We start from the raw sequence: 27,890 nt of genomic DNA, 5'->3' as shown, positions 1-27,890 counted from the left end.
CACAATCTCGTCGTCGAGTTCTTCCTTGAGACCATCAAGGCTGATTGCATTAAGCCCTTTATCCTGGCTTCTGACTCCCAGGTTGCTCCTCCTTTTCTGGACTCTAATCCCCCTGGATCTACATATTGTGCCCCCATCTTTCCAGCTCTACCCCCAACCCTTCCCAACACCCCAAACCCTTTGTGCTCTCTGGAGCTCATGGTCATTATTAAAATTGCCTGTGTCTTCATCCTTTTCTCTAAAGTTTCCTTCACCATCTTGTTCTCACTGAAATTTGGCTCTTCCCTGAGGACACTACTTCTCCTGTGGGCTTTCTCAAATAGCGGTTGTTTTCTCTCCCACACCACTTGTACTAAGGCAGGGTAGATGTCCTCCTTCCTTCTCATCACTGCTTCCAAATCTTTCTGCCACCTTTCTTCCCAAATGCCTCAGCATTTACTCTAATGATATGAAATGATATCCCCACTTTCTCTCCTTGTGCAATCATCTTCAAACTCGTGGGTCACTTTCCCTCATTAGCAATAATTTCTTTGTTTCCATAATCTCCATTTCAAGCATCCCAGTCTCTGACCACCACCTCCCAAATTTCCAGGCCACTCTCTTTAATACCCCAACTCTGACAATCCTTTGACACATCAGGATCTACAATCTGCAGATTCATCTACCTTTTCACACCCCTCACCCACCATGTTCTTCCTTACCCAGTTTAACTTCCATGGACAATCATAATAATTCCTTGGGATACACCCTCAACTCTCTTGTTCTCTCTCACTTAGTCATATCCACTTGGCTAAATCACAGTCCTGGTGAAATCCAGTCATCTGTACCCTGTTCTCTCTCACTTAGTCATAGCCACTCGGCTAAATCACAATCCTGGTGAAATCCAGTCATCTGTACCCTGATGACTGAATGTGACTGGAGTGAAATAAACAGCCATAGTGACAGTCTCACTTCAAATTCATAACCACTGACCTCAGGTGGGTCCTGCAGGCTGCTTCAAGATCATATTACACTTTCCTGTCCCATCCATCCTCCTATTTTCCTAGAAAATTATTTCATACTTCTTTCTTTTCAAGTCTCTAATACCTTGTCCCACCCCCCCCACACACACACTCAGCTGATGGCTATGCTCCCTATTTCACTTAGAAATAGAAGCAATAAGAGGAGAGCTTCCAAAAGTTCCATAATCAATGGGAAGGTCACCTTAGTTAGGGTAACTAGTGCCTAGTTACTCTGTGTTCGGTCTTATTATTATAGCTACAACTGTCCGTGCTTCTGGCTAAAGCCCACTCCTCTGTTCATCTACCAGATCCCACCCCATCTTGTCTACTTTCACGTGTGTCATCAATTTTTCTCTCCTGGATCATATTCATCAGCATACAAACATGCTATTTTCTCTCATCTTAAAAAGGAAAGTGAAAAACTCTCTCTTGACGCCACTCCTCACTCTAATTACTGCCCCATTATCCTACCCCCTCTTACAGCAAAACTCCTTGAAAGAGTTGTGCGGACCTCCTGTCTCTAAGCCCTCTCCGCCTGTTCTCTCTTGAACCTGCTCCAGCTAGGCTTCCACCTTCATCATTCCACAGAAACCAGTCTCGTCAAGGCCCCAGGGAGTGCGCATTGCTAGGTCTCTTGATGCACTCTGAGTCCTCATCGTCTGTGTCCTGTTCAACAGCATTGACAGTTGATCCCCCTCTTCTCCCTGAAACACGTTCCTCATTTGGTTTCCAGAACTCCGCACACTCCTGAGTTTTCTCCCGCCTCACTGCTAATCCATCTCAGCCTTCTTTACCGGCCTTTTCTCGTTTGTCCAGCCTATAACTTGGAGGGCCCCAGTATTTAGTCCTTGGGCCTCATCTCTTCTCTATGCGTCCTCATTCCTTTAGTGATCTCGTGGATCTAAACACAGATCTTCGTGCATTCATATGTCCAGACCAGGCCAATTCTCTGTACTCCAGACTCACATGTGCAGCTGCCTACTGAGATGCGTAATAGGCATCTCAAATCTAGTATGTCCCAAACCAAACTCCTGATATTCACACCAAAACTTGCTTCCCCCATCTTCATAAATGGCTACTCCCTTCTTCCAGCAACTCCTCCATCTTTTCCTAACCAAGTGATTTGTATGTGAGGAGTAAAGTGTGGCTGGGATCCAGCAGTGCCTTTTACTAGTCATTGTCCTTTCACTGGAGGTGGATTGAGGGGGGAATCCATATATCTTGTGCCACCACCCATTCACTAGTGAAGACGACAGATCTAGACCCTTGAGTTCTAGTGGTTGTACCACAGCAAGTCAGGACTTCTGTGCAACACCCACTGCTGGAAAACTACCAGAACTCTCAATTTCTGAAATGTTTAGCCAATCGAGTCTTTCCCTAGACCTCCACTGTCGTGTTTCAGCAAGCCCAACTATCCACAATACCCGAATCTACTTCTTTGTGTGTGAACTCTATTGATGCAAACCCTGTGGACCCATATAATATGAAAATGTTTTGCATTTGGGGGACTCAGTGTCAAATAACTGGAAATGGGGAATCACTAATGACAGAACTTAGGGAACCAGCTGAGTCTGGGTGAGGACTGGAGTAGAGAGGATCTCTCCAACCCAAGGGGAAGAGACAAAATATCTTGTTCGAGAGTAGAGAAGCAGTGGTTTACTTTCCTCTGTTGTGTCTTGGGGTGGATGATCCATTGAGGCTTGGCAGAGAAATATCAAGATATTAGTTTATTAGCTGCTTCGTATCTTCAGTCAGGTAGCTCAGGCAAGACACAAGTTTTGTTCCAAGCTGGCCTGTCTGAAAGGTGAATGGGACCAGCAAGATGGATACACAGTTCTGTCAAGAGGGGTCACTTGTGCCTACGGCCAGGGATTCAAGACCTCTAAGAACCAGACACTTAGGCACTTTGCTGGATTTCAAGACTGAACTCTCTGCCCTAGGCTAAGGCTAGTGTGAATCGAGGCAGGGATGAAGGAAACAGCAGGAGATAAGACTGGGATAGTATTTTATCACTACATTTTCTTGCTCCATTTTATAAGTGAATCTTAATTCGTTTGCTCTCAAATCTATAATACAGGCCCTAATCTCTCCCTTGAACTTCAAAGTCAGATAGCCAAATGTTTGCCACGTATTTGGATGTCTCACAGGCGTCATGACTACCTCTGGCCCTGCTCCTTTTTCTTTTTTCCCAATTCAGATCCAATACCAGGTTAGAAATCTAGTAGGCATGTTGGAAACATAGGAGGGATTCTCGTCTCCTCTCTCTCAGTCGGGTTACTAAGTCTTTTCCAGTAAAAGCTCTCAGATATTTGTCATATTCATCCCCTGTTTCCCAATCCTTTCTGCCCTGGTTTATTCTTTTATCATCTCTCACATGAAACTATTATAACTGTAGGTTCCTAACTGGTGGTTTCTCTGGCTTTAGTTTTGCTTTCCTGAAACAATCCTCTATATGGCCACCAAAATGATCTTTCTAAAACAAGTATTGCACCTAATGGTCTTCAGCTATGCTTCTCAATTGAAATAGGTGTGCCCATGATAGTCTGTAGTGGTGTTCCAAAACATACAAAGTCACCTGAGAAAAAAATTGGGGGGTAGTGGAGATTGACTCCATTATCTTTACATGAAAACAAATAATACTGTGGAATGGGCTACAAAATTTGCACACATTTTAAAGAAACTTCACAGAAATTCTATGAATATGATGGGTTATTTCAGGTTATGCCTTCATCTGCATCCCTTTTATTTAAATTCACTGGCATTAGAGGTTTTTTAGAAGAAAGGTTTGAGAAACACTTGTCTTACGAAAAAGTTGAAGCTCCTTATCAGAGCTTATCAAAAAGATCAGCATAAACAGATCCTTCTTTTAACCTCACTTCTGAATTTTCCCCATGTTGTCCCTGAGATAATGAACAGCTTCTAGGTCTGCAGAGACTGCGTTTTGAATGCCTCTTTCTCACACTGTGTTTCAACTAGAATGCCTTTTCTTCTTCCCTTGACTGTCTAACTCTCGCTCCTTCATGGGTCCGCTTAGGCATCATGTCATCCAGAATCCTCCAACTTCCTGTCCTCTCCCCTCCCAGCTGTCTAGATTCCGTCCCCTGTACATACTATTATCACTACATCCCAGGGCTTGAAACCTTGTTCTACTGTGTCCATGTCTCCTCCAAGGGGATATCTTCCATTTCGCTCTCCTAGAATGGGCATTTTAAAGTGGACTCCTGGACCTTCTCCCAGTAGCTCATTTCCTCTCTCAGAAGACGAGGAGATTAATCTGAATGGTGAGATTGGTCAGACCTGACTTTTATTGGTCACATTGATGAGGAGGCAGAACCAAAATGGCAACTTGGGCCATCCCTGACTCGTTCTCTTGTAATATCTGTCTTACATACTCTCTGAAAGAAGGGCCAGCTCCCTCTTTACGTTTTCCTCCAAAGTAGTAAGGACGTGTGATGTCATCCCCTTTGTGGCTGCGGCTCCACTGTTGTCCCGCTTCTCTTTCAATGACAGGGTGGGAGTAGGGGTACGTTAACTTGGGTGGGGAGGTAGGACATCCCAATGCACTCTGCAGTACACCCATTGTCAGAAAGCCCCGAATAAAGCTGATAGCCCCTGTTTGGGGTTGGTGTTATCTCTGTGTGTGCTTAATTAGTTAAAACTCAAGGAAAAGGGAGTCTGTAACATCAGAAAGATCACAGTGGTTTAAATTATCAGTTAAGTTAGTTCTACCAATTGGTCTATACATTTCCAAAGGAAAGTTTATCCTTTTTATTTTTGTATTTCCCTTGGCACAGAGCACTTGGCAAATAAGTGGTGCTTAATTTTTTATTTGTTAACTTTTTTCTGATTATAGAAGCAATGCAACATGATTTTAGAAACAAAAGAATTTTGTAAAAATAGGAAATAAAAAGTGATCCAACAAACCAAAGATTATATGTTAACAAAATATAAACTTGTACACTTACTCTTCTCTTTTTTACTATATATACATATACTTTGTTTTACAAAAAGGAAATTATACATAGTTTTGTTTAAAAAAAACAGTTTTTACAACATTGAATATTCTTGTACAAGGTGGTTTTCATAGCTGCATGGTATTCCATTTTTACATGAATGAAGAGTAGTCCATTGATAGATAATATTTATTAGACATTTGTCAAAGCATTTTTTCATGTGCTTTACCACTTGGTTTACATGCATTATCACATTACATTTCACAGCTCTGAGGCAGGGATTTTTATATTTTCAGTTACACATGAAGGAACAGAGGCTAACAAAAATTAAACAGCTTATTGAAGGTTTGCCGCAAATATTAAGTGGCAAAACTGGGCTTCAGTTATACGTTATATAACACCAGAGCCGTCAGAGCTCTTAAAATGATATTCTGTAATCTATTTAGCATATTTTCATTGTTCAGCACTTAGGTTGTTTCTGATTTTCTTATAATGATAAACAATGCTGCCTATGTTGAACATCCTTAGAGCCAAATCTGTGTACATATTTCTGGTCATTTTCTTCAGATAAATTCTTAGAAATAAAATTTTTGGCTCAGTTGGTTTTTCTCTCTAATTACGAATCTAATACATGCACAAAATGGAAAATTTGGAGAACATAGAAAAGCACAAAGTAATAAAGCAAATACCACTGGTAATTCCACTTTTCAGATATTTTTAACATTTTATTCTTATTTTCAGTCTTTTAGGTGTGTATATATATGTACATATATATTATATGTATATAGCACTATATATATACATATATAGAGAGCTATATATATATAGCTATATTGAAGCATATATTTTACATTTTTGTTATATGTTATAGGAAATTGTATGATACCATTGTATGTGTATGAACATAAATGTATATGTTTTCTTTGCAGGTAATCAATTAATTAATTGTAGAAAGCATATTTTGGAGTTTAAGGAAAATATACTACGTTTAAAAAACAAAACTGAAAGAAATCGCCAAGAACTGGTGAAAGCCTTGAATAAAATGAAGTATGAAATTACACAGAGAGAAACTCTATTAGCAGACTTAGGTTTGTGTTGCTTTTGTTTTCGTGTATGGTGATTTGTTTGTTTTATGTTTTGTGTTTGGAAGTTTAGATTTTATGCTTTCTGATTTTATTTTATTTTATTTTTTAAATTTTTTTTCTTTCTTTCTTTCTTTTTTTTTTTTTTTGTGAGGGAGATCAGCCCTGAGCTAACATCTATGCCAATCCTCCTCTTTTTGCTGAGGAAGGCTGGCCCTGAGCTAACATCCATGCCCATCTTCCTCCACTTTATGTGGGACGTGGCCACAGCATGGGCTAACAAGCAGTGAGTTGGTGCGGGGCCAGGATCCGAACCCGGGCCGCCAGCAGCAGAGTGCACGCACTTAATTGCTATGCCACGGGGCTGGCCCCGTATGCTTTCTGATTTTAGGGCATTTCTCCCAGTAAATATAACTAAATCAGTATTTGTCCTTTTATTGTGAGACATGCAAAAATCAGGTAAGAGACATCACTGATACACTTCCTCCCATCTCTACCTCAAAAATGATCTTCCTGTGTTTTCTCTCTCTGTGTTGCACCAGCATCCATGATCCATCCAACAGAAGCAGCCAGAAACCTGAGCATCATCTCTGACTCCTCCCTCTCCGTCTTGCATCCTTCCATGTCAGTCAATAAGCAATCCTGTCGATTCATAATCTTACGTATCTCACAAGCCTGTCCACATTTTTCCATCACCATCTCTACTACCCTAGTCGGGCCACCTTCGTGCTTCATCTGAACAGACTCCTATTTTTTGTCTCTCTCTCTGGTCTTGTACCCACCTCTCTATTCTCACTGTAGCCAAAGTGAAGCCTATATTGTCCTGTATATCAACCTTCAGTGGTTATATACAGGACAGGATTTCTCTAGGATAAAAAGTCCTGCCTCGTGCTTCTCCCTTTGTAGTCAGATGCTTCCCCCACTCTTAACTCCTGGTAACCACCGATCAGTTCTCCGTTCCTCTAGTTCTCCCTTTTCCAGATGCTGTACAAATGGAATCATACCATGTGTAACCCTGTGAGACTGGCTTCTTTCACTTCGCTAGATTCATCCAAATTGTTGTGTGACCAGTTGTTTTCTTGCCTTTCTGTTGCCAAGTAGCATTCCACTGTATGGTTGTACAATGGTTAGTTTGTTTATCCTTTCACCAATTGAGGGACGCTTGGGTTGTTTTCTGGTTTTTTTGGTGATTAGAAATACCTGTTGCTATAAACATTTATGTACATGTTGTTGTATGAAGAGAATTTTCATTTCTTCAGGATAAATAGCTAGGATTGATGAGCATGTGGTAAGTGTATGTTTAACTTTATAAGAAACTGCCAAACTGTTTTCCAGGGTGACGGTACCATTTTGCATTCCCTGCAGCAATGTGTGAGAGTTCCAGTCACTCTAGTTTATGATAGACATTCTGATGTCATGGTTTTAAGTTCTATTTCTCCAGGGACTAATGATGTTGAACGTTTTTTATGTGCTTACTTGCCATCCATATATCTTCCTTGGTGAAATGTCTGTTCAGATCTTTTGCGTGTTTTTTACTTGGGTGGTTTGTTTTCCTGTTGAGTTTTGAGAGTTCTCTGTATATCCTGGGTACATATCAGGGGATATGTGATTTGGAAATATTTTCTCCCAGTCTGTGACTTTTCTTTTCATCCTCCTTATGGTGTCTTTCAGAAAGCAAAGATTTTTAGTTTTGATGAAGACCAATTTATCAGTTTTTATGTATTATGCTTTTGATGTTGTATTTAAGAACTCTTTACCTAGCCGAGGGTCATGAAGATTTTCTTTTATGTGTATGTTTTTTTAATTTTATAGTTTTAGGTTTTACATTTAGGCCTATGAAACTTTCAAGTTGATTTTTATAAATGGAGCGAAGTATAGGTCAAGGTTCAATCTTTTTCCTTTGGATGTCCAAGTGTTCTAGCACTGTTTGTCAAAAAGGCTGTCCTTTCTGCATTGAATTGCCTTTGCACCTTTTCAAAAATTAATCGACCATATTTGTGTGGCTCTATTTCTGGATTCTCTATTCTGTTCTATTGGTCCATGTATCTATTTTTACTGTAATAACACACTGACTTGATTACTGTATTATATATTATGAATTAAAATTGGGTAGTGTGAGTCCTCTAACTTTGTTCTTTTTCAAAATTGTAGAGGCAAATTCAAATGAATAGTACAAATGGAGTCATTAAATGTTGAGGGGCTACAAAATGAAGTTATAAAGATATAAACTTTAATGATGTGGTCTTAATCAAAGTAGCAGAACAGATCAATTATAGCCTGATTCAGTTATACTCCCTTTTTTGGAACTGACAGTTCTGTTAGTCTCTGATTGTATAGCTCATAGTGCTAGGCTTAAATATTACCTTTTAAATAAGGTATAAATATTTATATATTTAAATAAATATGAATCAGTAATATTTGAGCTATATTTTGTAGCCTTATGACTTTCATAATTTACATTTAATAGTATTTCTTTTATATATTGAATACTAAATTAATCTGTGAATTAATTTACAAACTCTCATTTAAGAAAATTGTACCAGAGGGAGAAAAATCCCTATAGTTGTGAACTCAGAAGCCCTATTTTTTTCTCTCTTTCAGTTGAGAAGAAAGTGAATACATCAGATAAGAATGAAACAGTATCTAATACATTTGAAGTCTTAAAGTTCTTTTTCCCTCATCTAAAGAGAGTAGGCAGAATTTATCCTGATGTAATCATTGGCAAAGAGAAAACAGGCGGTAAGAAAACTTAGAATTGGAAAATCAAAACAGATATTTTGATCTTTGGGAACCTGCTTTTAAGTTTTAAAATGTAATCCATTAAAATGATACTCAGGTTGATATATGGACCACCAACCTATCTGGCATTAATTTGGATTACCAGAAATCAGTATATTGTCTGGCAGAAAAAATTGTTCACTAAGTATTGGGAGACTTGAATTCAAATTCAGTTTAAATACAGATGCTTTGAAAATAAGTCAGTGTAAGTCAGACATACATTGAGCATCTGCTAAGTGCTTGGCAACTCTTTTCTCCCTTGGTTTTGATAAATCTATTCTTAGCTGGTTATCTTTCTATTTCCCCCTCTTTCTGGGGACCAAAGTCAGCAAAAGCTTTACAGAAGAGGTGATGTTTGAGCTAAGCCTTGAAGAATGAGTTCAAGCTCACCAGGTATAGAAGAAGAGAAAAAGCATTTGAGTTAGAAGCAGGGATATTGAGGCCAAGTCTCAGAATGCCTGCCATTCTCAAAAACCTCGTTCATTCCAATGAGTGAGTCACTCTAGGTCGGAGGCCAGCAAACCAGAGCCCACGGGCCAAATTTGCTTGTTTTAAAATAGTTTTGTTAGCGCATAGCCATGCTCATCGTTTACTTGTTGTCTGTGGCTGCTTTCACACTACAACAGCAAGTTGAGTAGTTGTGACGGAAACAGTATGACCTAGGAGCCAAAAATGTTTACTATCTGGCCCTTTGTAGAAAAGTTGCTGACCTCGCTCTAGGTGCTTCCTAGGGAATCAGCAGTGCTGTTCTATGTCACATGCCTCTGACAGGCCTGTTGTGTTGGGATGGGGGTGCTGGATGACATTGTTTAATGTTGACTGAATTCTCGATGTGTGCCATACACTGAGTTATTACGTTTTCTTTCATTATCTCTTTTAATCTTCACAACCCAATGCATTAGGCCCATGATTATCTCTATTTTACACCTGAAAAAAATTGAGGCTTGGAGAGAGATTAAGGAACCTTTTGAGATCACACTTGTAAGTCTTTAACTGCATCAGATTCCCTCTTAGGAGTATTTTGATTGTGGCGTATAAATATGCACATATACCTGCTTATACTCGTGTGTTTGAATGTATGAGAGAGTGCATGCTGGACAAAAGCTAGAGTTTACAGGAAGAGGAGTTGAAAGACACAGAAAAAAACCCAATTCATAGAAACTATACAATATTAGGTACCAAGAATAAGCACAGCCTTGGAAAAGCGTCAGCAAAGACAAGCTGAAGCCCATAATATAGAGTGAGAAGAAAGAGGGAGAGAGATGTTGATAATTGGGAAGAGCAATAGAACTCCTGTGTGGGGGGTTGGGGTGTTGAGATAACCCAGTAATCAGAGCTGTGTTAAATCCTGAATAATTTTCCAATTTCCCAACTGTTTCCTGATTTCCAGCCATGCTGTATATATACTGATCCTTCTTGTGAGGCCCCTTTGGTGTCTTTTCTTAGGTTCTTGGGAGGACCAGCTTGCATATAACCTTTCATTACCAGAGGTAATATAAAGGGAGATTTCGTTCCTGGTAACTAAAGCATTCTAACACATAAAACATTTCCAAAAGTATTGCAGCCCGTAGCATGGCCTACTGGGGACTCTATCATCAGTCTTATTTATTCTATCTTCTGAGTATATCTCAAATAATTTCTGCTCTTTATAGCCTCTCTATAACTACTTTTTATTGAGCCCTTCATTTCTTGTCTTGTCTATTTCTATAGACATGTAGTTTTTCTCATGACTTTAGTATTTCTAAAGTCAGTCCATACTTTCCTCAAAGGTAAGTACTAAAATGACTAACTCATCTTGCTCAACTCTTGCTCAGAATCCTTCAAGAGATCTTCAGTGCATACAGGATGAAGTTAGCTCCTGGACGTGGTATATGAACAATAGGCTATATCTTTTAAATCTCAATTTATGCCACTTTCTCCCCTTTCCAGCAACCCCAGACCACTAGCAGTCTCCACAAATAGACCAAACTCTTTGAGACCTCCATGTATTTGCACATGCTGGTCACTGCTTATAATGAGCACACCACCTCCTGTCAACCTACAACTAATTTGTCATGTAAGTCTCTTTTCCAGTATGACTTTTCAGCTTAACTGACAACCTTTTTGTGAGGTCTCTCATGTCCCCTCATTTAACAAGCTTCTGCCCTGTGCCAGGCACTTGCTAGGCCCTGGGGATATAGTGGTGAACAGGACATGGACCTCACCCTCATGGAGACAAATGAGAGAGCAATTATAATATAGAGTGACCAATGCTGTGATAAGGGAAATGCAAGGGTGGGCCAAGTAATCTATTCTCAAGGAATTGGGGAGAACTTTCTGGAGGAAGTGACATCTAAGCTGAGACATGAAGAGTAAAAAGAATTGGAATAGGCTAAGCAGGGGAAAGGTAGGTGATGGATAGTGGAAAAGTGGAGGATGGTTGTCCAGGTAGAGGAAAAGAAATGTGAAAGGTCTAACAGCAAGAAGGCCTGGAAAGAAAGTGTGGCTTGTGTGCACAATTGGGACTGGAGGTATGGGCAGTAAGACATGGGGCAGAGGCCAAATAATTCAAGGGGCTTGGCCGTTCTTTTATTCATCCCAAATTTATTGACATTACTATGTGCCAGTCATTACATTAGTGCTGGACTTATAGTGGTGAGCAAGATAGCAGCAGTGTCTGCCCTCACCAAGCTTACATTCCAGCTAGAAAGACAAATGGGTAAAAACAAAAAGGATGATAAGTACTATGAGAGACGAAGTAAGAATACATAGCTGGTACACCCAACCTAATTTAGAAAGGATGAGCAGAATTAGCACAAGGAATCTGAAGAATGAGTGGAATTAGCACAAGGAATCAGAAGAATGTTCTAGGCAAAAAGGAATGGCATGTGCAAAGGCCTGGAGATGAGAGAGTGGTATTTGGTCAATTTGAGAAGCTGACAGATGTTAAGTAAGACTGGTTTGGAGTGAAGTAGTTGAAACAGAAGAGGTAGGTCTGGACCAGGTCATTAAGGGCCTTGTAAACTTTTGTAAGTGTATTCCTTGTCCTAAGGCATGGGAAGCCATTCCAGGAATTGCATTTTAGAGTGGATCCCGCAGCTTGAAACTTGACTCCCGCTTCACATCATCCATAAAAATCAATTCCATTTGCATTGTTCATCTAAATATGAAAGGCAAACATAAACCATCTGGAAGACATTCAGGGGAATATCTTTATGACCTGAAGATAAGCAAAGATTTCTCGACAGGAATCAAAAAGTACTAACTATAAAGGAAATGGTTAATAAATTGCACCATATTAAAATTAAGAATTTCTATTCATAAAGAGGTAAAACATTGAAAAGGAAACCAAGAGTGGGAGATGATATTTGTAACACACATAATTGACAAAGGGGTCATGTTCAGAATATATAAAGAGCATCAATAAATCAATAAGAAAAATGCAGACAACTCAATAGAGAAATAGGCAAGAGCTTAAATAGAGATTTCCCAAAAGAATACCCAAAGGCCAAAAACATATTTTTATATATGTTCAAACTCAGTAGTAATCAGGGAAATACTGATTCCTTCTGTTCTCACTCAAGTTCAATATTTTTTTCTTAAATAAATGCTTCTCAGTCTGTTGTATACCACGGTCCTGATTGTTTTGACAATTTTTTTCCCAGTTTTATTTTTCTTCTTAGGGAGAAGATTTTCTGAGTTCTTCACTCAGCCATTCTGGAAGTCCTTATCCCCAGCTTGAAGGTGGGGAAATTGAACTGGAGAGGCTGTGTGTCTTGCCCAAGCTCATACAGCAGGCACGGGTGCAGCCAAGACTTAGTTTGGGCAGAATCTTAATATTTATTTAGGATAACATGGAGTCTCTTCTCCCAGTGCTTCAGTCATTATTGTGCATTAAAAGTCACTTAGGGGCATGGATTCATTCCATCAAATCATTTGGAAATTACTTCATACATTTTTTTCACAGATGAAAGTATTTCATAGTATTTTTCCTATTTTGAGTTCCAGTTTCTCATTAGGAAGAAGAGTAGAGAATGAGCCAATGTATGACATTTTGTATCCAGTTAGATGAAAGCTATAATAAATGGAGAGTGGTTAGTTTTATTTTTTTCCCAAATCCTCCAACATGAGAATATCTTGGAGTCTATTTAGTGCATTTACTAACAATCCACTGCAAATTGAAATTTCCTCAAACGGAAAATGAAATATGTGATATAAATTAACAGTAGTTTGAAGTATTTTTGTAATACAGTTTCAAACACTCTTTTTATGACCATACAACTAACCCAAACATAGAAATAAGCATAGATATTAATGCTAAATTATGTTTTTCTCTGTGGTTTGAAATGATGATTCCATACTCCTACGTCTGCAGTTTCCTTTGCGCTGGGCATTTCCACTGTTAACAGAGGAAATCACAGTTACCTGAAGCAAACACTGACCTCTGTTATCTCCAGGATGACTCTTGCAGAAGAGAAGGACTCTGTGGTGATTGTCTCTATTGCAGATGTATGTATGAAAAATACGTAGCTCTCCTCACTCCCAACCTGTAGTCTCCAAATACTCTTCCTCCATGGTAATCCCTGTATCATTTTGAATTTTTTTCTTAAATTTAAAAAAGCAGTTCATCGATGCCTTTTTGGGGTGACAGACAATATATTTAATACTTGTTCGACACCACCAAGAAGAAATTAAATACGTAAAGCTAAAAAGAAAATAGAATGGTTCCATGTGGAGAAATAGGATTGCGTTGTTAAATATGTTAATAGGAGCCTTGTATACGATATGGTCCAGAAATTACATTTACAAACACAACAGTAAAGTTGAGGCTGTAGTAATAAAATCTGCCCAGCCCAATAAAAGGTTGATATATGGATCAGGAGATAATTTACGTTAAGTGACAATAACTACCATTAATTGAAGAACTCTGAAGGATTGTGGACAATTTTTATATACATTATTTATAACCTGCATTACATCCCTGTAAAGTAGGTATTACTATTCTGATTTTACAGATGAAGAAACTGGAGCTTAAATAAAGTAAGTGACTCATGGAGTAATTAGTAGAACAGATTCAAATCTAAGTCCCTCTAATGGCCCCAAAGTTTTCAATCTTGCCTCTAATGCCACAGAAAACCATAAAGTACTATATAAATATTAACACCGTAAGATCTTTTGGGGGGAATTTGGCTGCATGTATCAGATTTAAAATGTGTATATCCTTTGTCCCAGAAATCTCAATTCTGGGAAGTTATCCCAAGGAGATAAACAGGCAAGAATTTCAAAATAATAAAAATACGACAGTATAGTAGTACAGTAGTTGAGAATAGACTCTGGGTCTAGATAGCCAAGATTCAGATGCCAGCTTCTGCACTTCCTGGCTTGTGAACTTGAACAAGTTACTTTGCTCCTCTGTGCTTCACTTCCCTTATCTGTAAAATAGTGATGATCATATTACCCATGTCACAGGGTTGTTTTGGAAATTAAATTAGCTAACATATTTGAAGTGTTTAAAATCATGGGTGGCACGTGGTAAGTGTTCAATAAGTATTATTTCAAGGATTTTAAGTGCACTGTTGCTTTATAAAAGCATGATATTGGAAACAACCAAAATATCTACCAACAAGAGGCTGATTAAATACTTATGTCTACATTGCAATAATCTGTAACCATTGAAAGGAGAATAAATATCTAAATTCACTGACATGAAATGATGTCCACATCATATTGTTGAGTGAAAAAAGTTGCAAAGCATCACGTTTAACGTAATATTATCTATGTAAAATGTGATAGAAAGAGAAGGAAGGAAGGAAAGAGGAAAAAAGATATACAGACAGATGAAATGTATAAAGAAAAAAAGAGAATGAGCAATGATGGTCTCCAAAATATAAATAATAGTTATCTCTGGATGTTGGGAGTTAGAAGGATCTTTGTTGTCCTTTCTTTATACTTTTCTCTATTATTTGACTTTTCTGTAATAAACATGTCTTTGAATGCAGAAAAAACTCCAAACAAAATAAGCAATTGAAGAATAGGAAAATATAAATAAAAGATTAAACAATTATTCTCTCCAAGTTTAATTTCTTAATATTGGAAGCATATACATAATCTCCAAAATGTTTTGTCATATTTCCCTGTGTTACATATTATAATCTTTATTTCTTTGCTGCTGACATAATGCACATCTGCCTAAAATGTTTAGACCAATAATAAAATATTGGGGGACCAAGTTTAAAATGGAATATAGAATACTTAAGAAGTGTAAATTTAGTACTGTGTTTAAAATATAATAAGTTAAACAAACTAATGATATACATTCAGAGTTGCCTTTCAGAGTACTCAGATTTGACAATAGAACTATCTTTATTCAAAATATTTTCATTATCCCAAAATATATTGGGAATGCTTGTAGGCCCTGAGGCTACATCTTGTAAATGCCATCAGTTATGTAAAAAAAATTATCTGAGAATAAACCACTAAAAGCTATTTACAAATGAGGCTGTCATCTAATCTAGCATAATGTTAGATGAAGAGTAGACAAAGTTTGTTGATGAAAAAAAATTTAGGAGTCAAGCTGAGTAATACTGTCTGGAAAAATGTGGCGTAATTTTGAAGTAAGCTTGTTGTCATATAATACGAGTAAAATGAAGACGTTTTCAAAAAGATCGATTCTTTGAAATAAGCTATCCCAATTTTAAGACAAAGCTGTTTTAGGTACATAAGTTTTTGCGTATTAATTTAAAAAATTTTTAAGTGTAAATAATGTGTGGTCATATTTCATAATGTGACAAAGGGAGAATGAAATATTTTTGGTATTCAAGTCAGATCTTTTAGACACATGGATATTTTAAATTCTTTTATGGAAAGTGAAAACACTAGAAATGATTAGGACATAATGACATTCCACACATAAACTAGATTTACATGTAGCAAACGTGTTAGTAAAACTATGAAACATGCTTAGTTTCAGTAAAATATTTTTCTCATTTTTAGAGTAATGAAGATTATTTAAAATCTGTTGTTGACATGATTACAAAAAAGTAAGTACTGTTTGATAAATTTAAAAATAGCTATTCTTTCATTTTTCTATCCAATTATATTATTTTATTAGTGACCATATTCTTTTAATGAGTGTAGCTGTGCAGAAAGAACCTGTAGTTCTGTCTAAGCTGTAATGAAGTATAACTTATAATTTTCCCCAATTTTGTAGGTTATCTACCTATTGAAATCCATATTTTTCATGTTATTATTGTTATAATATCTGTTCTCCCATGAAATCCATTGCCTCTGAGAGAAGCCTACTGGATTATTTTTAAAACATTCTTGGGGCTGGCCCTGTGGCGTAGTGGTTAATTGCGCGCGCTCCGCTGCTGGCAGCTCAGGTTCGGATCCCCAGCGCGCACGGACGCAGCTTTGTCAGGCCATGCTGTGGCGGCGTCCCACATAAAGTGAAGGAAGATGGGCACGGATGTTAGCTCAGGGCCAGTCTTCCTCAGCAAAAAGAGGAGGATTGGCATGGATGTTAGCTCAGGGCTGATCTTCCTCACAAAAAAAATTCTTGTGTTCCTTGCTGTATGAGGTTACTTTCACTGCATCTGCTTACAATCTCCTGCTGTACGCAGCCCGGGAGATGCGAACACATACAGATGAACCAATATGAAGTTATTTATCAAGCAAGATGTTTAATGGATAATGGAGCTAGCCTTTCAAATCTTTATGTTCAAGTGGGCAATACAACTGGTAAAAATAAAACAAGTCATAGCAAGAGAGCTAGTGTTAGCATAGTAGTATGAGTAAGGCACTATGAGAACATAGGAGGAAGTATTTCACTCTACCTGCAGATATCAAGAAGGACTTGTTGAGAAGGTAATAATTGAGCTGAGCCTAAAGGTGTAAGCAGACAATCTTCAGGCAGACAAACAGAGAAAAGGAATGCCTGGCAAATAGAATTGCTTGAGAAAGCAGAAAGGCCCAAAAGGGAGCATGCTAGATTTTTGGAAATATAAGTATATCTTGGAACATGGACATTTGCGATTAACGAGGAAGGATTGGTGGGAGATAGGGCAGGCCGTGATGAGATCATGAAGAGCCTTATGGACCATGCTAAGGAATAAGCACTTTATGCTGCAGACTAAGGTTGCAAACATGGCCTTCAAGCTGAATCTGGCTAACAGACATGCTTGGTTTAGCCAGCAAAGTGTTTTGTTTTGTTTTGTTTTTTCCTGAACAAATAGCTTCAGTGGATGAGGCCACGTTATTCTAGTCAAAGGAATTCCAGCTAATAACTGTAGAATGAGTAGAATTAGAAAATCACCATTTTGAAACGCAACTGATTCAGGCATGTCATTAAGTGACAGGTGGATAGGGAACTTTACAAGGAAGGTGTACCAGTCAGCGTCCAAATGGGAAAACTCTTGGTAGTTCAGAAAGAGTGAATAGAGGAAATTTAATACAAGAAATTGGTCACAAAGTTTACAAAGGCTGAGAGAACAAAAGGGAGAAGAAGGGAGGGGAGAAACATAAAGGGAGATGGGGTTATATGAGATCTGGCCTTGGGCTGCACCTGCTGCTGCACTGTTGTAAATGCTGCGACAGCAGGGTCTAGTGGTGCCACCTCTGTCGGAACTGGAGCCTCCACCACGCTGTCGCTCCTGCCAGTGCTGACATCACTGCTGCTCCATCCTGCTGCTGCTGGAGACTTCACCTGAAACCTGAGTAGGAAGAATGTCCTCCTCGTCTACTGCCTTCCAATCTCTTGTTACTTACTGCCTCCCATTGGCAGAACCTACCTGGAAGCTAGCTAGCAAAGGAGCCTGGGACTGTGGTATGCAGACCCTGGGCCCTACAATACATGCAGAGCGGGAGTGCTAGAGTGTGGGCTCAGAGCAGATGGGCGATCAGCACGAAGGGATCAAGTTCCCTCTCCTGAACCTTGGATCAAGCACAGTATCACTGGAAGCCAGACAGTCAGGGATCTCGTGCCTCCTGTTTTGATGCAAATGAAATACAGAAATGAAATAACAGAGAGAGTCATTGCCCACCACCCTCCAAAAAACAAAACCAAACAACCTTGAATCTAATCAAGCCTTTAGAACTAAATTCCAGTTTGGAGCATACACAATGAATAGAGGAAGCAATCTGGAGCAAACCACCAGGATGTGGGACAGTCTATAGGACAACTGAACCCGTTCGTTTAAAAAGACAGTTGCATTTAAGAAAAGAAAGAAAGAAAGAAAGAAAAACTAAAGTGACTGGTCTAGATAATAGTTGTAAAAAGATATAAGAGAGGGCCAGCCCAGTGTGTAGTGGTTAAGTTCAGCATGTTCTGCTTTGGCAGCCTGGGTTCATGGGTTCAGATCCCAGGTGCAGACCTACACACTCATCAGCCATGCTGTGGTGGCGACCCACATACAAAATAGAGGAGGATTGACACAGATATGAGCTCAGGGCTAATCTTCCTCAAGCAAAAAAAGAGGAAGATTGGCAACAGATGTTAGCTGAGGGTGAATCTTCCTCGGGAAAAACAAAAAAAAGATATAAGAGATACTCGATTACAATGAGAAGATTTTTGTGGATACTCATTTGAACACCCCCCTCTCCATTAGATACTTGTTAGACTACTGGGGACATTTGACTATCAACTGAGTATTATGTGATGTTAAATAATTATTCTTGGTTTTGTAATGTGTGATAATGGCATGTGGTTATGTAAATGTCCCTTTTTGATTTTCGCACTGAAGAATTTAAGGGTGAAATATGATATCTAGGATTTGTTTTAAAACACTTCAGCAAAAAAAAGTGAGCTGCATAGATGAAACAAGTGTGGTAAAAATTAATGGTGGTTGAAATCAGGTGATTTGAGATTCATTGTATCTCTACTTTTGTGTGTGTTTGGTAATTTTCATAATAAAAATTTGAAACGTGTATTAGACTATTCTCAACAAGCTTAATGATGGGAAGAAAAGTTAAAACACACTAGCTTGAGGGAAAACTTATGTTTGGGGAGGTTTTGAGATGGGAGTAACTTGAGTGTTTTATACGTGCTCTAGTGGAGAGAGAGAAGCTGATGGAGCGAGGTTTGCGGGGAACTGGATGCAAGGTACACGTGGAGGAGATTTAGGCAGGACTAAGCTAAAACTAAAGAAAAAAGAGATAAGAACAAGTGAAAGAGTGGAAAAAAATAATTAGTTTGGGGAGGAAGGGTGAAATGAAAGAATTCTCTCCTTAAAGGTTGCTCTCTTCTCTGCGAAGGAGGTAAGATCATATGTTGAGAATGACGGATTTGTTGGTGGTAAATGAATTTGAGAGCAGTAATGAAGGCTTGAAGTAGGTGATATGCACATAGGGAGATGGAGTTGAGCAAGATAAAATAAAATACCATGTATGTATGTCAAGTTTTCCCCAAAAAAGATTCCCCAGAAAAAGTTGCCTTATACTTGAATCCTTAAAATGTTCTCCTGTCGGGATACCCTCTCAGTTGCTTTATTCTCAATAATAAACCACTGTTTGGAGAAAACACATTAGCCTTAAATGACTTATGTCTCTGCTAGTTTGGTATCCTTACAAGGGATTCTTGACAGAATCAGTTAAAAAGAAGGCAAAGGTTTACAGACAGTTCCTGGGGATATGACCACATAATTGCAAGACTTTTGAAGATGACTTTAAAAAGAATTATGGTATGTGGTTATTTGTGGAGATCACAAATGAAAATGTTACTCAATGTATGAGAATACTTATGTTTTGCTATAAAATGTTCAGAGACAATGCCACTGATTTCAGAAATTGCTGTGTTTTAGTTAGACTTGAAGATCAAGTGTACCAGAGAACTATGTCAGATGATTCAAAAAGTGATTCTAGTGAGGATAAGGGTATTGATGTTAACAATGCAGGGTAAAGAGTTGGAATAAAATTGGGTTTTTTTGTGAGAATAGAATAAAACTATAATTTAAAAATAGCACATTATAGAATATGAAGTTTTAAATATGTGGTTGTATCTAAGTTAATGTAGACACATAACTTTTCGTTTACATATTCAAACATATATTTAGTCCAAAACCCTTTTTCTAGGTCTTGTCATTGGCAGTAATGAGGGATTGCTCTATATTTTATTGGCCCTAAATTTGAGATGATATAGTAATTTTTAAAAGATGGAACTAAGGTTATATATAACCTTACATGAAACTGTATATAACTATGTATTTATACCAAACTGTAGAGCTGTAAGGTTTTCCACTCTTATGTGACTATAAGGTAAAATCATTCATCTATAATAGCAACAACCTACAGTTATATCATTTTCTCCAGTTATTGGCAACTAGCAATTCCGGTATCATTATCTCAAAGACTTTTAACGCTATCCATAACTTAACAAGCCAGGAAAGTGTTAAAGAGTCCTAGAAAGGTGTCACACACAGCATTCCAAGGGTCTTGCTTAAGACAGATTGAATAAAACCGTGCTGGAATCTTTCTCTCCATCAGTAAGGGGAAATTATACCATCAAGGTAGAAATTACTTGTAACTTGACTTTTGTTGCTTTGGACTTTGGATGAAATTGTCTAGCGGGCAAAATTTACTTATTAACCTCTGTAATCCAGACCTTTTGATGATTACATATACTGCAACTTGATGTTATTTTCACTTGCTTCTGCTATTCTTAATTGCTATACAAAGTCTTAAGGCTTAAAGTTGTACAATTTCACTTTAAAAAAATGTAGACGTTATGTTACTAAAGTTTTACCCCAAAGCAAACAAGCAGAACTCCCCATTTTTTATTCCATACCAGCATTTTCTACTCCCCAAGGAACATATTAGAATTAGTTTTTAAAAATCTTTCCATTTGATATACCATAAAATCAGAGGGCAGCCAGTAACATTTTCATCCCCTATCCTCCCCCATTTACATTCCCACCAAAATAAATAAATAAATAACCATAGAGCCTGAGAAGAATTCGTGTGTGTCTTTTGAACGTTCTTTCCCTGCCAGGTGTGTATTGCTATTCCAGTTTTACAGTCGAGGAAATTGAACGTGAGAGAAAGTAAATGACTCACACCAAGTTTGAAGATGAAGGAAGCAAAATTGGTGCATTTACTTTTCTGGGTCTAACCCCACATTCTCTCTGGCACATGATGCTACTCCTACCCCATGCTCATGATACATACCTATTATTAAACAGCTGGAAACTATTTAAAAAGCAAGTGAAAGGAATATAGCTGTCCACATTCCAAGGACTCACAGCTAAAAAAGCATGTGCCTTCTTCTTTGTGTGTTTATACATATTCAGGCAATCCTTGATTTGCATGATAATATGGGACCATAAAAATGGTTGTGCAGGTTGCAACCATGCAAGGCAATATTAACAATCAATGGGAAAAATTACAGTTGTTCCATCACCTTAAACATTTGTGAAGACATTCAATATTCTCTTACTGTCAACTATAAATGTTTAGAAAACTGAAAAATATAGTAAAGCCAATATTCATTTAGTAAACTGTCATTTAAAACATGAGAATTATTGATAATAAAGTATTTTATTTCCTTTAGAAAATTTATCAAGAGTATAGTTTAAACAGTATTTGCCTTCTTCTTGTCATATAACTTAAAATATGGAGCGAACATCTTTTTTATGCCTCGGCAAATTGTCATATCCTTTCTGAGTTTGGATCAGGCTCCCACGTTTTATCATTTGAATTCTCGATGTTATGAAATATCTCTGAGCATTCCTTTAATGTGAAGGTTTTCGCCAGCATCACGTCCTATGGGACATCCTCTTCACTACAGCCACTTTCCTCGTTTATGTCAGATAAGTTCACTTCACTGAGTGCCTGTGGCTGTGTATCTAGAGTCTCTCTGAGTGGCAGAAGTGTCAACATTCCCAGGGTCAGCTCTCTTCTAATCACATCCCAATTCACTTCCAGCGTTATCCCTGTCTGCGCTTTCATCTGTTGGCCAGTTCCCTCTTTTGATTATCCATTCTTGTTCAATGTCACATGGATTTGTTGCTGGGAGACAAGGAAGCAACACAGCTACATGTTTTGCTGTCTGTAAGTGAACTGAATAAGAGATGCACAGTGACCAGTCACCAAGAGACTTTGAAAGAAGTGACAAGATGATTATTTATGTAATCATAATGATGATGATTATGTAAGGATTTGTGAACTGAAGAGCCAGCAGCCAAGTTGGTACTTTATGCAGCTATTCACAGTAAATATACCATGATGACTGGGAGACTGGTGTTACTTAACTACAACATGGCAACTGAAACCTATGCAAATTGGAATTATGCAAATAAACGCTGCCTATTTTGCACATAATTGAGATCATGCATATAAACTCTGTCCTGGTTTTTCACCTAATAGTATAAAATAAACATTTTCCTGAGACTTTAATATTTTAATAAATAATGTAATGCCTAAATTTAGATCTCATTTAACATCATATTATTTATCTCTAGAGGAAAACCATTTGAAATGCTCTGCGTGGTTTCCCATCCTTTACCTTGATGGTACAAGATTTATATTACAGTTTTTTAAGCAATATTTTATGCATTTTAGTGATGTCCTTGTTGGTCTATAAATATTAACTTTTAAAAATAAATATTCTAAAAATTATACATATATTCTAATAATTATACAAGTGTCACACTTAATCCTTGCTGTGGCAGTCTAGTTTCAGGAGCCACATTGCTATTAATGTGGCTTATTAATAAAACTTAAAATTATGCACTTAAAAAATCATCTCTTCTTTCTCTTTTGCAGTTACTGTATTATGCTAACTCATTAGTTTCATTATCTTGTATCTGTCAGAGTACACATCTGATTGCAAACTTAAAAAATTCAAAGTATCTATAATTTTTATGAGAGGAAATGAATTTTATATGGTATATTTTAATTTTTTGATATGTCTGTCACTAATTTATAAAAGAAATACTTTGGCTAAAAAGTATTAGTTTTATGATGTTGATATCATGCGTCAACGTGAAATAATTCAAATAAAAATTTTAGGTGGAAATGAATAAGGAAATTCTTTTTTAAGTATTTGTGTTATTCTGGTAAATCAAATATTCAATTACAAGCCTCCATTTACTTCTACTTATAGATTCAAAAGGCAAGTGAAGTCTGGATCCTTAGAGGTCATTTCAATACCTGCCTTCTTTTATCCAAACATGTTACATGCCAAACCACCAACTGAGGACTCGCAAAAATTAAAGAGGTATGACATTTTAGAAAATAGTATCCTTAAATAACTAACTTCACCTGATGAAATGTTGGTCTCACCATCTAATAGATCCTATTTCAAATACAGCCAGCTCTTGTTGGCTTGCAAAAGCTGACTATGCATTACTTCCCAATTCTGTGTTCAGTGACATCCAGTTGGTAGCATGAAATCAGGAGCATTTACACGACGGAAATGGGCAAAAGCTACAAATCAGGCCTCACCCCCTCCCCTGTCCCCACCCTACAGAGAGACAGTTGTTGAATATTTACCACCAGCACACCACTGATTATCTATATTCACATTTACGGACAATAATTAGCAAAGGCATAAGGAAGGAAAAAAAAAGCCTTGGATTATAAATCATTACACCTGGATTCTAGTCCCAGCTTTTCTGTGTCCTGATCAACCTAGGCAGGTGATTTAGCCTTTTTTTCTTAGCTTCCTCAACTTTCCAGTGTGTATCATAAAATCGATATTACGTGTTTGGAAAAGTCATTGTGAGAATAAAATATGATAGTATTTATGAAAGAATTTTGAAAAATTAAAAGCTCCATACATATACAAAGGATTATTATTGTTTGGTTATAAATGTGGTAGTATTACAAGAAATGTAATAATTTGGTTCCTCAAAACTTAATGGAGCAAAAGACATGTCAGAATTCAGAAAAAAGTCTTATCCCAGGAAACTTATTAGTGCTGTTTTGTTTTAAAATAATCAATAATATGTCAGAATCTGGAAATCTTCCAAGAATTTTGTTTTGCTTTTAATCAATGACCCACATTATACCCAGTTTTTAGAGTCATAAAGCTGGGAGTCATTCTAGATCCTTGTTTTTCCTTCTGCCCTTTATGTCTCTATCATTTCTTTTTCTTAATCTCTCTCCATATCATCCCTCTCATCCCCATTCCTCTGCCTCAGACTTAGTTCAGGGCCTTCCAGATCTATCTGCTTTTCCTAATCATAGCCTAGCCTAGCTTCTCCTTCAGTTCATTCTCTATGCTGTAGCCAGAAGACTTTTTCATATGAGATCAAGTCCAAAGTTTCCTGCATGTCATAAAAGATCCTTCATGATCTGGTTTCTGCCAACCTCACCATCACCAGCTTCCTTTCCATCAACTCTCTCTGCTCTAGATCTATGGTGGCATGCTCTCTCATACTTTTCGTGCCTTTGCCACACTCTTCCTCTGCACTGAATGTCCTACCTCCTTCTCCTCCACCCTCCCCACCTTACTGTAAGTCATCATTGTCAGTATCTTTATATGGCACTTATCTAATTGGTTTAATGTTGTTATTTTTCTATCTTTTCATACTAGGTTACTAGACCCAGAAGGGCAAAAATACATTTTATGTTGCTCTTTGTTTCTTCAGGAACTGGCCTAGTATCTAGTTTAGTAATAAATTAGAATAAAGTTTCTTTATACTTTCACCTGAACAAGACCTAAGATCAGAAAGAATATTAACTTTATTATGTAGATCAAGATTTAACTGGACCAAAACGTAAAATAAATGGATTATGCCTATCTTAGTTTAGCAATGGCAGATACTGTCCACTGAATAAAGATGGGAAACTTTTTAGTGTGACATATTCCATTTCACTTAATGTAGATAGTACTTTATGTTAGCAAAGTATAAAAAAAAGTTTGTTTTTAATTACTGAAGTGTGCTTATAAATAAAAATTAAATAATGGCAAATAGTAACTGATTTTATTACTCATCTTTAGTTGGCAAATAAAACAAGTTTTGGATATTTGTTTTTTGATGCTGTATGCCCAGCCCAAGGCCATGTATTATTTACAGGTAAGATCTTGGTATTTATATATATATAATTTAAAGTGGAAGTATTATGTTCTGCCTCCATCCTTTGATTCCGTCCTTCCTCATTATATTCCTTCACCTTACTTTATACTCAGAAAATAGAAAATACTCATTACATTAAAATGCCAAAAGGAAGTTTAAAATTGATTATATATGTGTCTTTTTGCTGGGTTCACTATTAACAGAGGAAATTATAGTTTCCTGAAGCAAACTGAAAAAAAATTCTCAAATTAGAAAAAAATGGAAATTGTACTGCCTACATTTCTCTGTCCACGGTTTATTAAATTAAACAAGCATATTTTGAGCACTTATTATAATATGTCCACGTATATGCATATCATTGCTACCCTACATTGCTTCACATTTTATGAGTAACAGTTCTATGGTGCCTTATTGTATTTGTGAAATAAATCAGTTATATATAGTTTGTACTCCCTAAATTCCTGCATATTGTTAAATAATGTTATGTTTCCCAACAGTAGGTATATACCTCACTACATGAGACAATGTGCAGTTGTGAGAAGAGTTTGCGGAATATCACTGGAGAATAGAGAGAGAGGGTTAGAAAAAGGCCTGAAGCAAGGTCTTCTCTTTTACTAAAAAAAAAGAATCCCTTTGATTCCTAGTTAGTGGCAATGTAATAGCAACATGAGAATCCAGCCAATGTACTCTTCCCAAATTTGAAACAACACAATTCTATTTTGTGCTCTGGTACTGTGCCCAGGGACTTCCACATTTCTCCTAATCATTTATGAGGCCTTCTTAGTCTATAGACTATGCATAATATATATTAAATTAAAAAATAAAATTCTAGGTCCCCCCCCCCCTTCTTATGGAGAACTATTTTGAGGCTTACTGGCACCGTCATTCTAACCAGCTAGTTGTGGATGAGAGTACTAGTTCCGTTTTGTCCTCTCTTTGCCAACCACAATATCTGGCAGTAGAACAGGGCACCTATCATCTAAGCATAAAGCTCGGTAGCCTTAAACTAGAAACTGAAGTATTTGTGAGGACAAAAGTGGATTCAAATAAATAGACTCTTCCAAAGAGGATTTAGATTGGATGTTACATATTAGTATTTAGGAAAGAAACAGATCATCTCTGGTCTCAGAATCAGAAAATGAAAATTGACTAACAGTAAATACCCTCAGTGAATTGAACTAAAAATTAAATTATTACCTCATAAAAACATTTTTTCAGTGTATTCTTTTGGAATTATTTTCAATGTCCCAGCTAATATCTTATTCAATGGAAGAATCAAAGGTACTAATGTCTTTTTGGGTTTTTTCCAGCTGGAAGATGATATCATAGCTAAAAAGATGTACTTTACAAAAATCACGGATTTTTTACATAATATCACTTCAAATAATTGGTTTTATGTTGAGTTTTCAATTCTTGGATTCATCGGTAAGCAACGGATCTATTTTGTGGGGTCATGCTTTTTTTAGCACACAGTCGTCTTAAAAGTTCTTGAGAACTTGTCAGAGTTTGTTACTAAATGGAAAGGAATGGCATAATTTCTATAAAGATACTATTACTTTAATAGTAAAATCAGATTCAAGGATCTGAATTTCTCAGAAAATGTATTTTTAAACCAAATTTTTTTCTAGATGGACAATATAAATAAGCAGATTGACATATATACACATATGTTATAAAAACATAAGATAGCTACCTCTTTTTAAATGCTTGCTCTGAATCTGGCATACATGTTAGCTCAGTGACTAAGATGTACTTCTCTCTATTTTACATAGAAAAATACTGAAACTCAATGAATTGTAGTTGTAGAGAAAGGAATTTTAACTTAGGACTATTGTATTCTGAAGTCTCTGCAATTTCCAGTATGCCAAAACTGACATATTTTAAAAAATATAAAAATATGTGAATTATACCCACCACAAAAAAGTTCCCGAAATTGTGCCCATGATGTGATTTTTTTTTACAATTCCTTTGTAGACTTTCCTTTTCCTTCCTTCCATTCTTTCCTCCCTTCCTTCTGTCCTTTTTTCTTTTATTTGACCCTTGAGGCAGCAAGTTGAATTACCGTACTCATTTCATGGTGTATGTCAGTGTTGTTTCATGCAGGGCCCTCAATTATTTTATTCTTTTGTTTTATGCCCAATCCCTACTCCCACTTCTTCCCACCCCCATAGGTTTTCTCTCTAATATGTTCAAAATATACATATAAATATACATATATCCACGTAGAATATTTGGTGTTTAGCGTGTTTGTACCTGTTTAAAATTTACGTAAATGGCGATGTGATAAGACTATTCCTGTTCCTTACGTTTTTGTCCTCAAAACTAGATTTTAAAACTGTCAACATGTTGCTTTATGTTCATTTAGTTCATTGTTTTTTACTGCTGCATAAGTGCTACATAATAATCCATTTGACTTATCCATTCCCAGGGTGGTAGACCTTGATTGCCTCCAGCTCTCTGCTGCCACAAAGAAATGAAGTGACAAATATGTCCCCTGGAGTGGGATCACTGAGGGCAAAGATAGCTGGGTCTCTAAGTACTGCCAGACTGCTCTGCAGATTGGCTGTACAGTTTATACCCTCATATGCAGTGCTTATGAGTTCCTGCTTCCCCAATGATTGACAACACTTGATTCTATCCATTAAAAATTTTCTTTGCCATTGGGAGGAGTGTAAAGCATTTCTATGATTGCTGCTGAAATCCATCTCTTCTTCACATACTTACCTGACTACTTTCTTTCCCAAACTTTCTGTCAAGTGACGTGGAATCCAATTTTAAGGCCCTGAAGGAAAAATTATAGGTAACAGTAACACCTGATGAGAATCTTGGAGAGGAAATAATTTTGTTGATGTATTACTTTGAGAATTTTAAATTCTTTCTATCTTCCTCAGCAAAGTCAGGTATGAGAAGGGTAAAGAATATTCACGTTTTGATCACAAGAGCACACTGAACAAGGAGCACCATATATGTGATGCTGAAGCCTTATTTAAGCTTAAATTTACAAAGGCTTTTTTGTTGTTGTCATAATGACAGTTCTGTTATTCAATATTTAACAAAAATACAAACTTGCTAAATAGAATTTTT

The 27,890-nt window shown here is 37.1% G+C and overlaps 1 protein-coding gene across 1 annotated transcript in view; it reads left to right on the top strand.

Annotated features, from left to right (window-relative positions):
- The window catches only part of MGAT4D (MGAT4 family member D), a 44,184-nt gene that overhangs the window by 9,746 nt on the left and 6,548 nt on the right, over window positions 1-27,890 (top strand). The window contains exons 2-8 of the mRNA XM_058550111.1: window positions 5,884-6,042; window positions 8,638-8,775; window positions 13,169-13,302; window positions 15,787-15,833; window positions 22,889-23,002; window positions 24,731-24,806; window positions 26,117-26,231. Of these exons, the coding sequence (XP_058406094.1) occupies window positions 5,884-6,042; window positions 8,638-8,775; window positions 13,169-13,302; window positions 15,787-15,833; window positions 22,889-23,002; window positions 24,731-24,806; window positions 26,117-26,231 (783 nt within the window). The remainder of the gene's footprint in view (window positions 1-5,883; window positions 6,043-8,637; window positions 8,776-13,168; window positions 13,303-15,786; window positions 15,834-22,888; window positions 23,003-24,730; window positions 24,807-26,116; window positions 26,232-27,890) is intronic.

The sequence above is a fragment of the Diceros bicornis genome, chromosome 11 (genome assembly GCF_020826845.1).
Source record: "Diceros bicornis minor isolate mBicDic1 chromosome 11, mDicBic1.mat.cur, whole genome shotgun sequence".
Lineage (NCBI taxonomy): Eukaryota > Metazoa > Chordata > Mammalia > Perissodactyla > Rhinocerotidae > Diceros > Diceros bicornis.
This window is presented reverse-complemented; position numbering and strand designations above follow the sequence as displayed.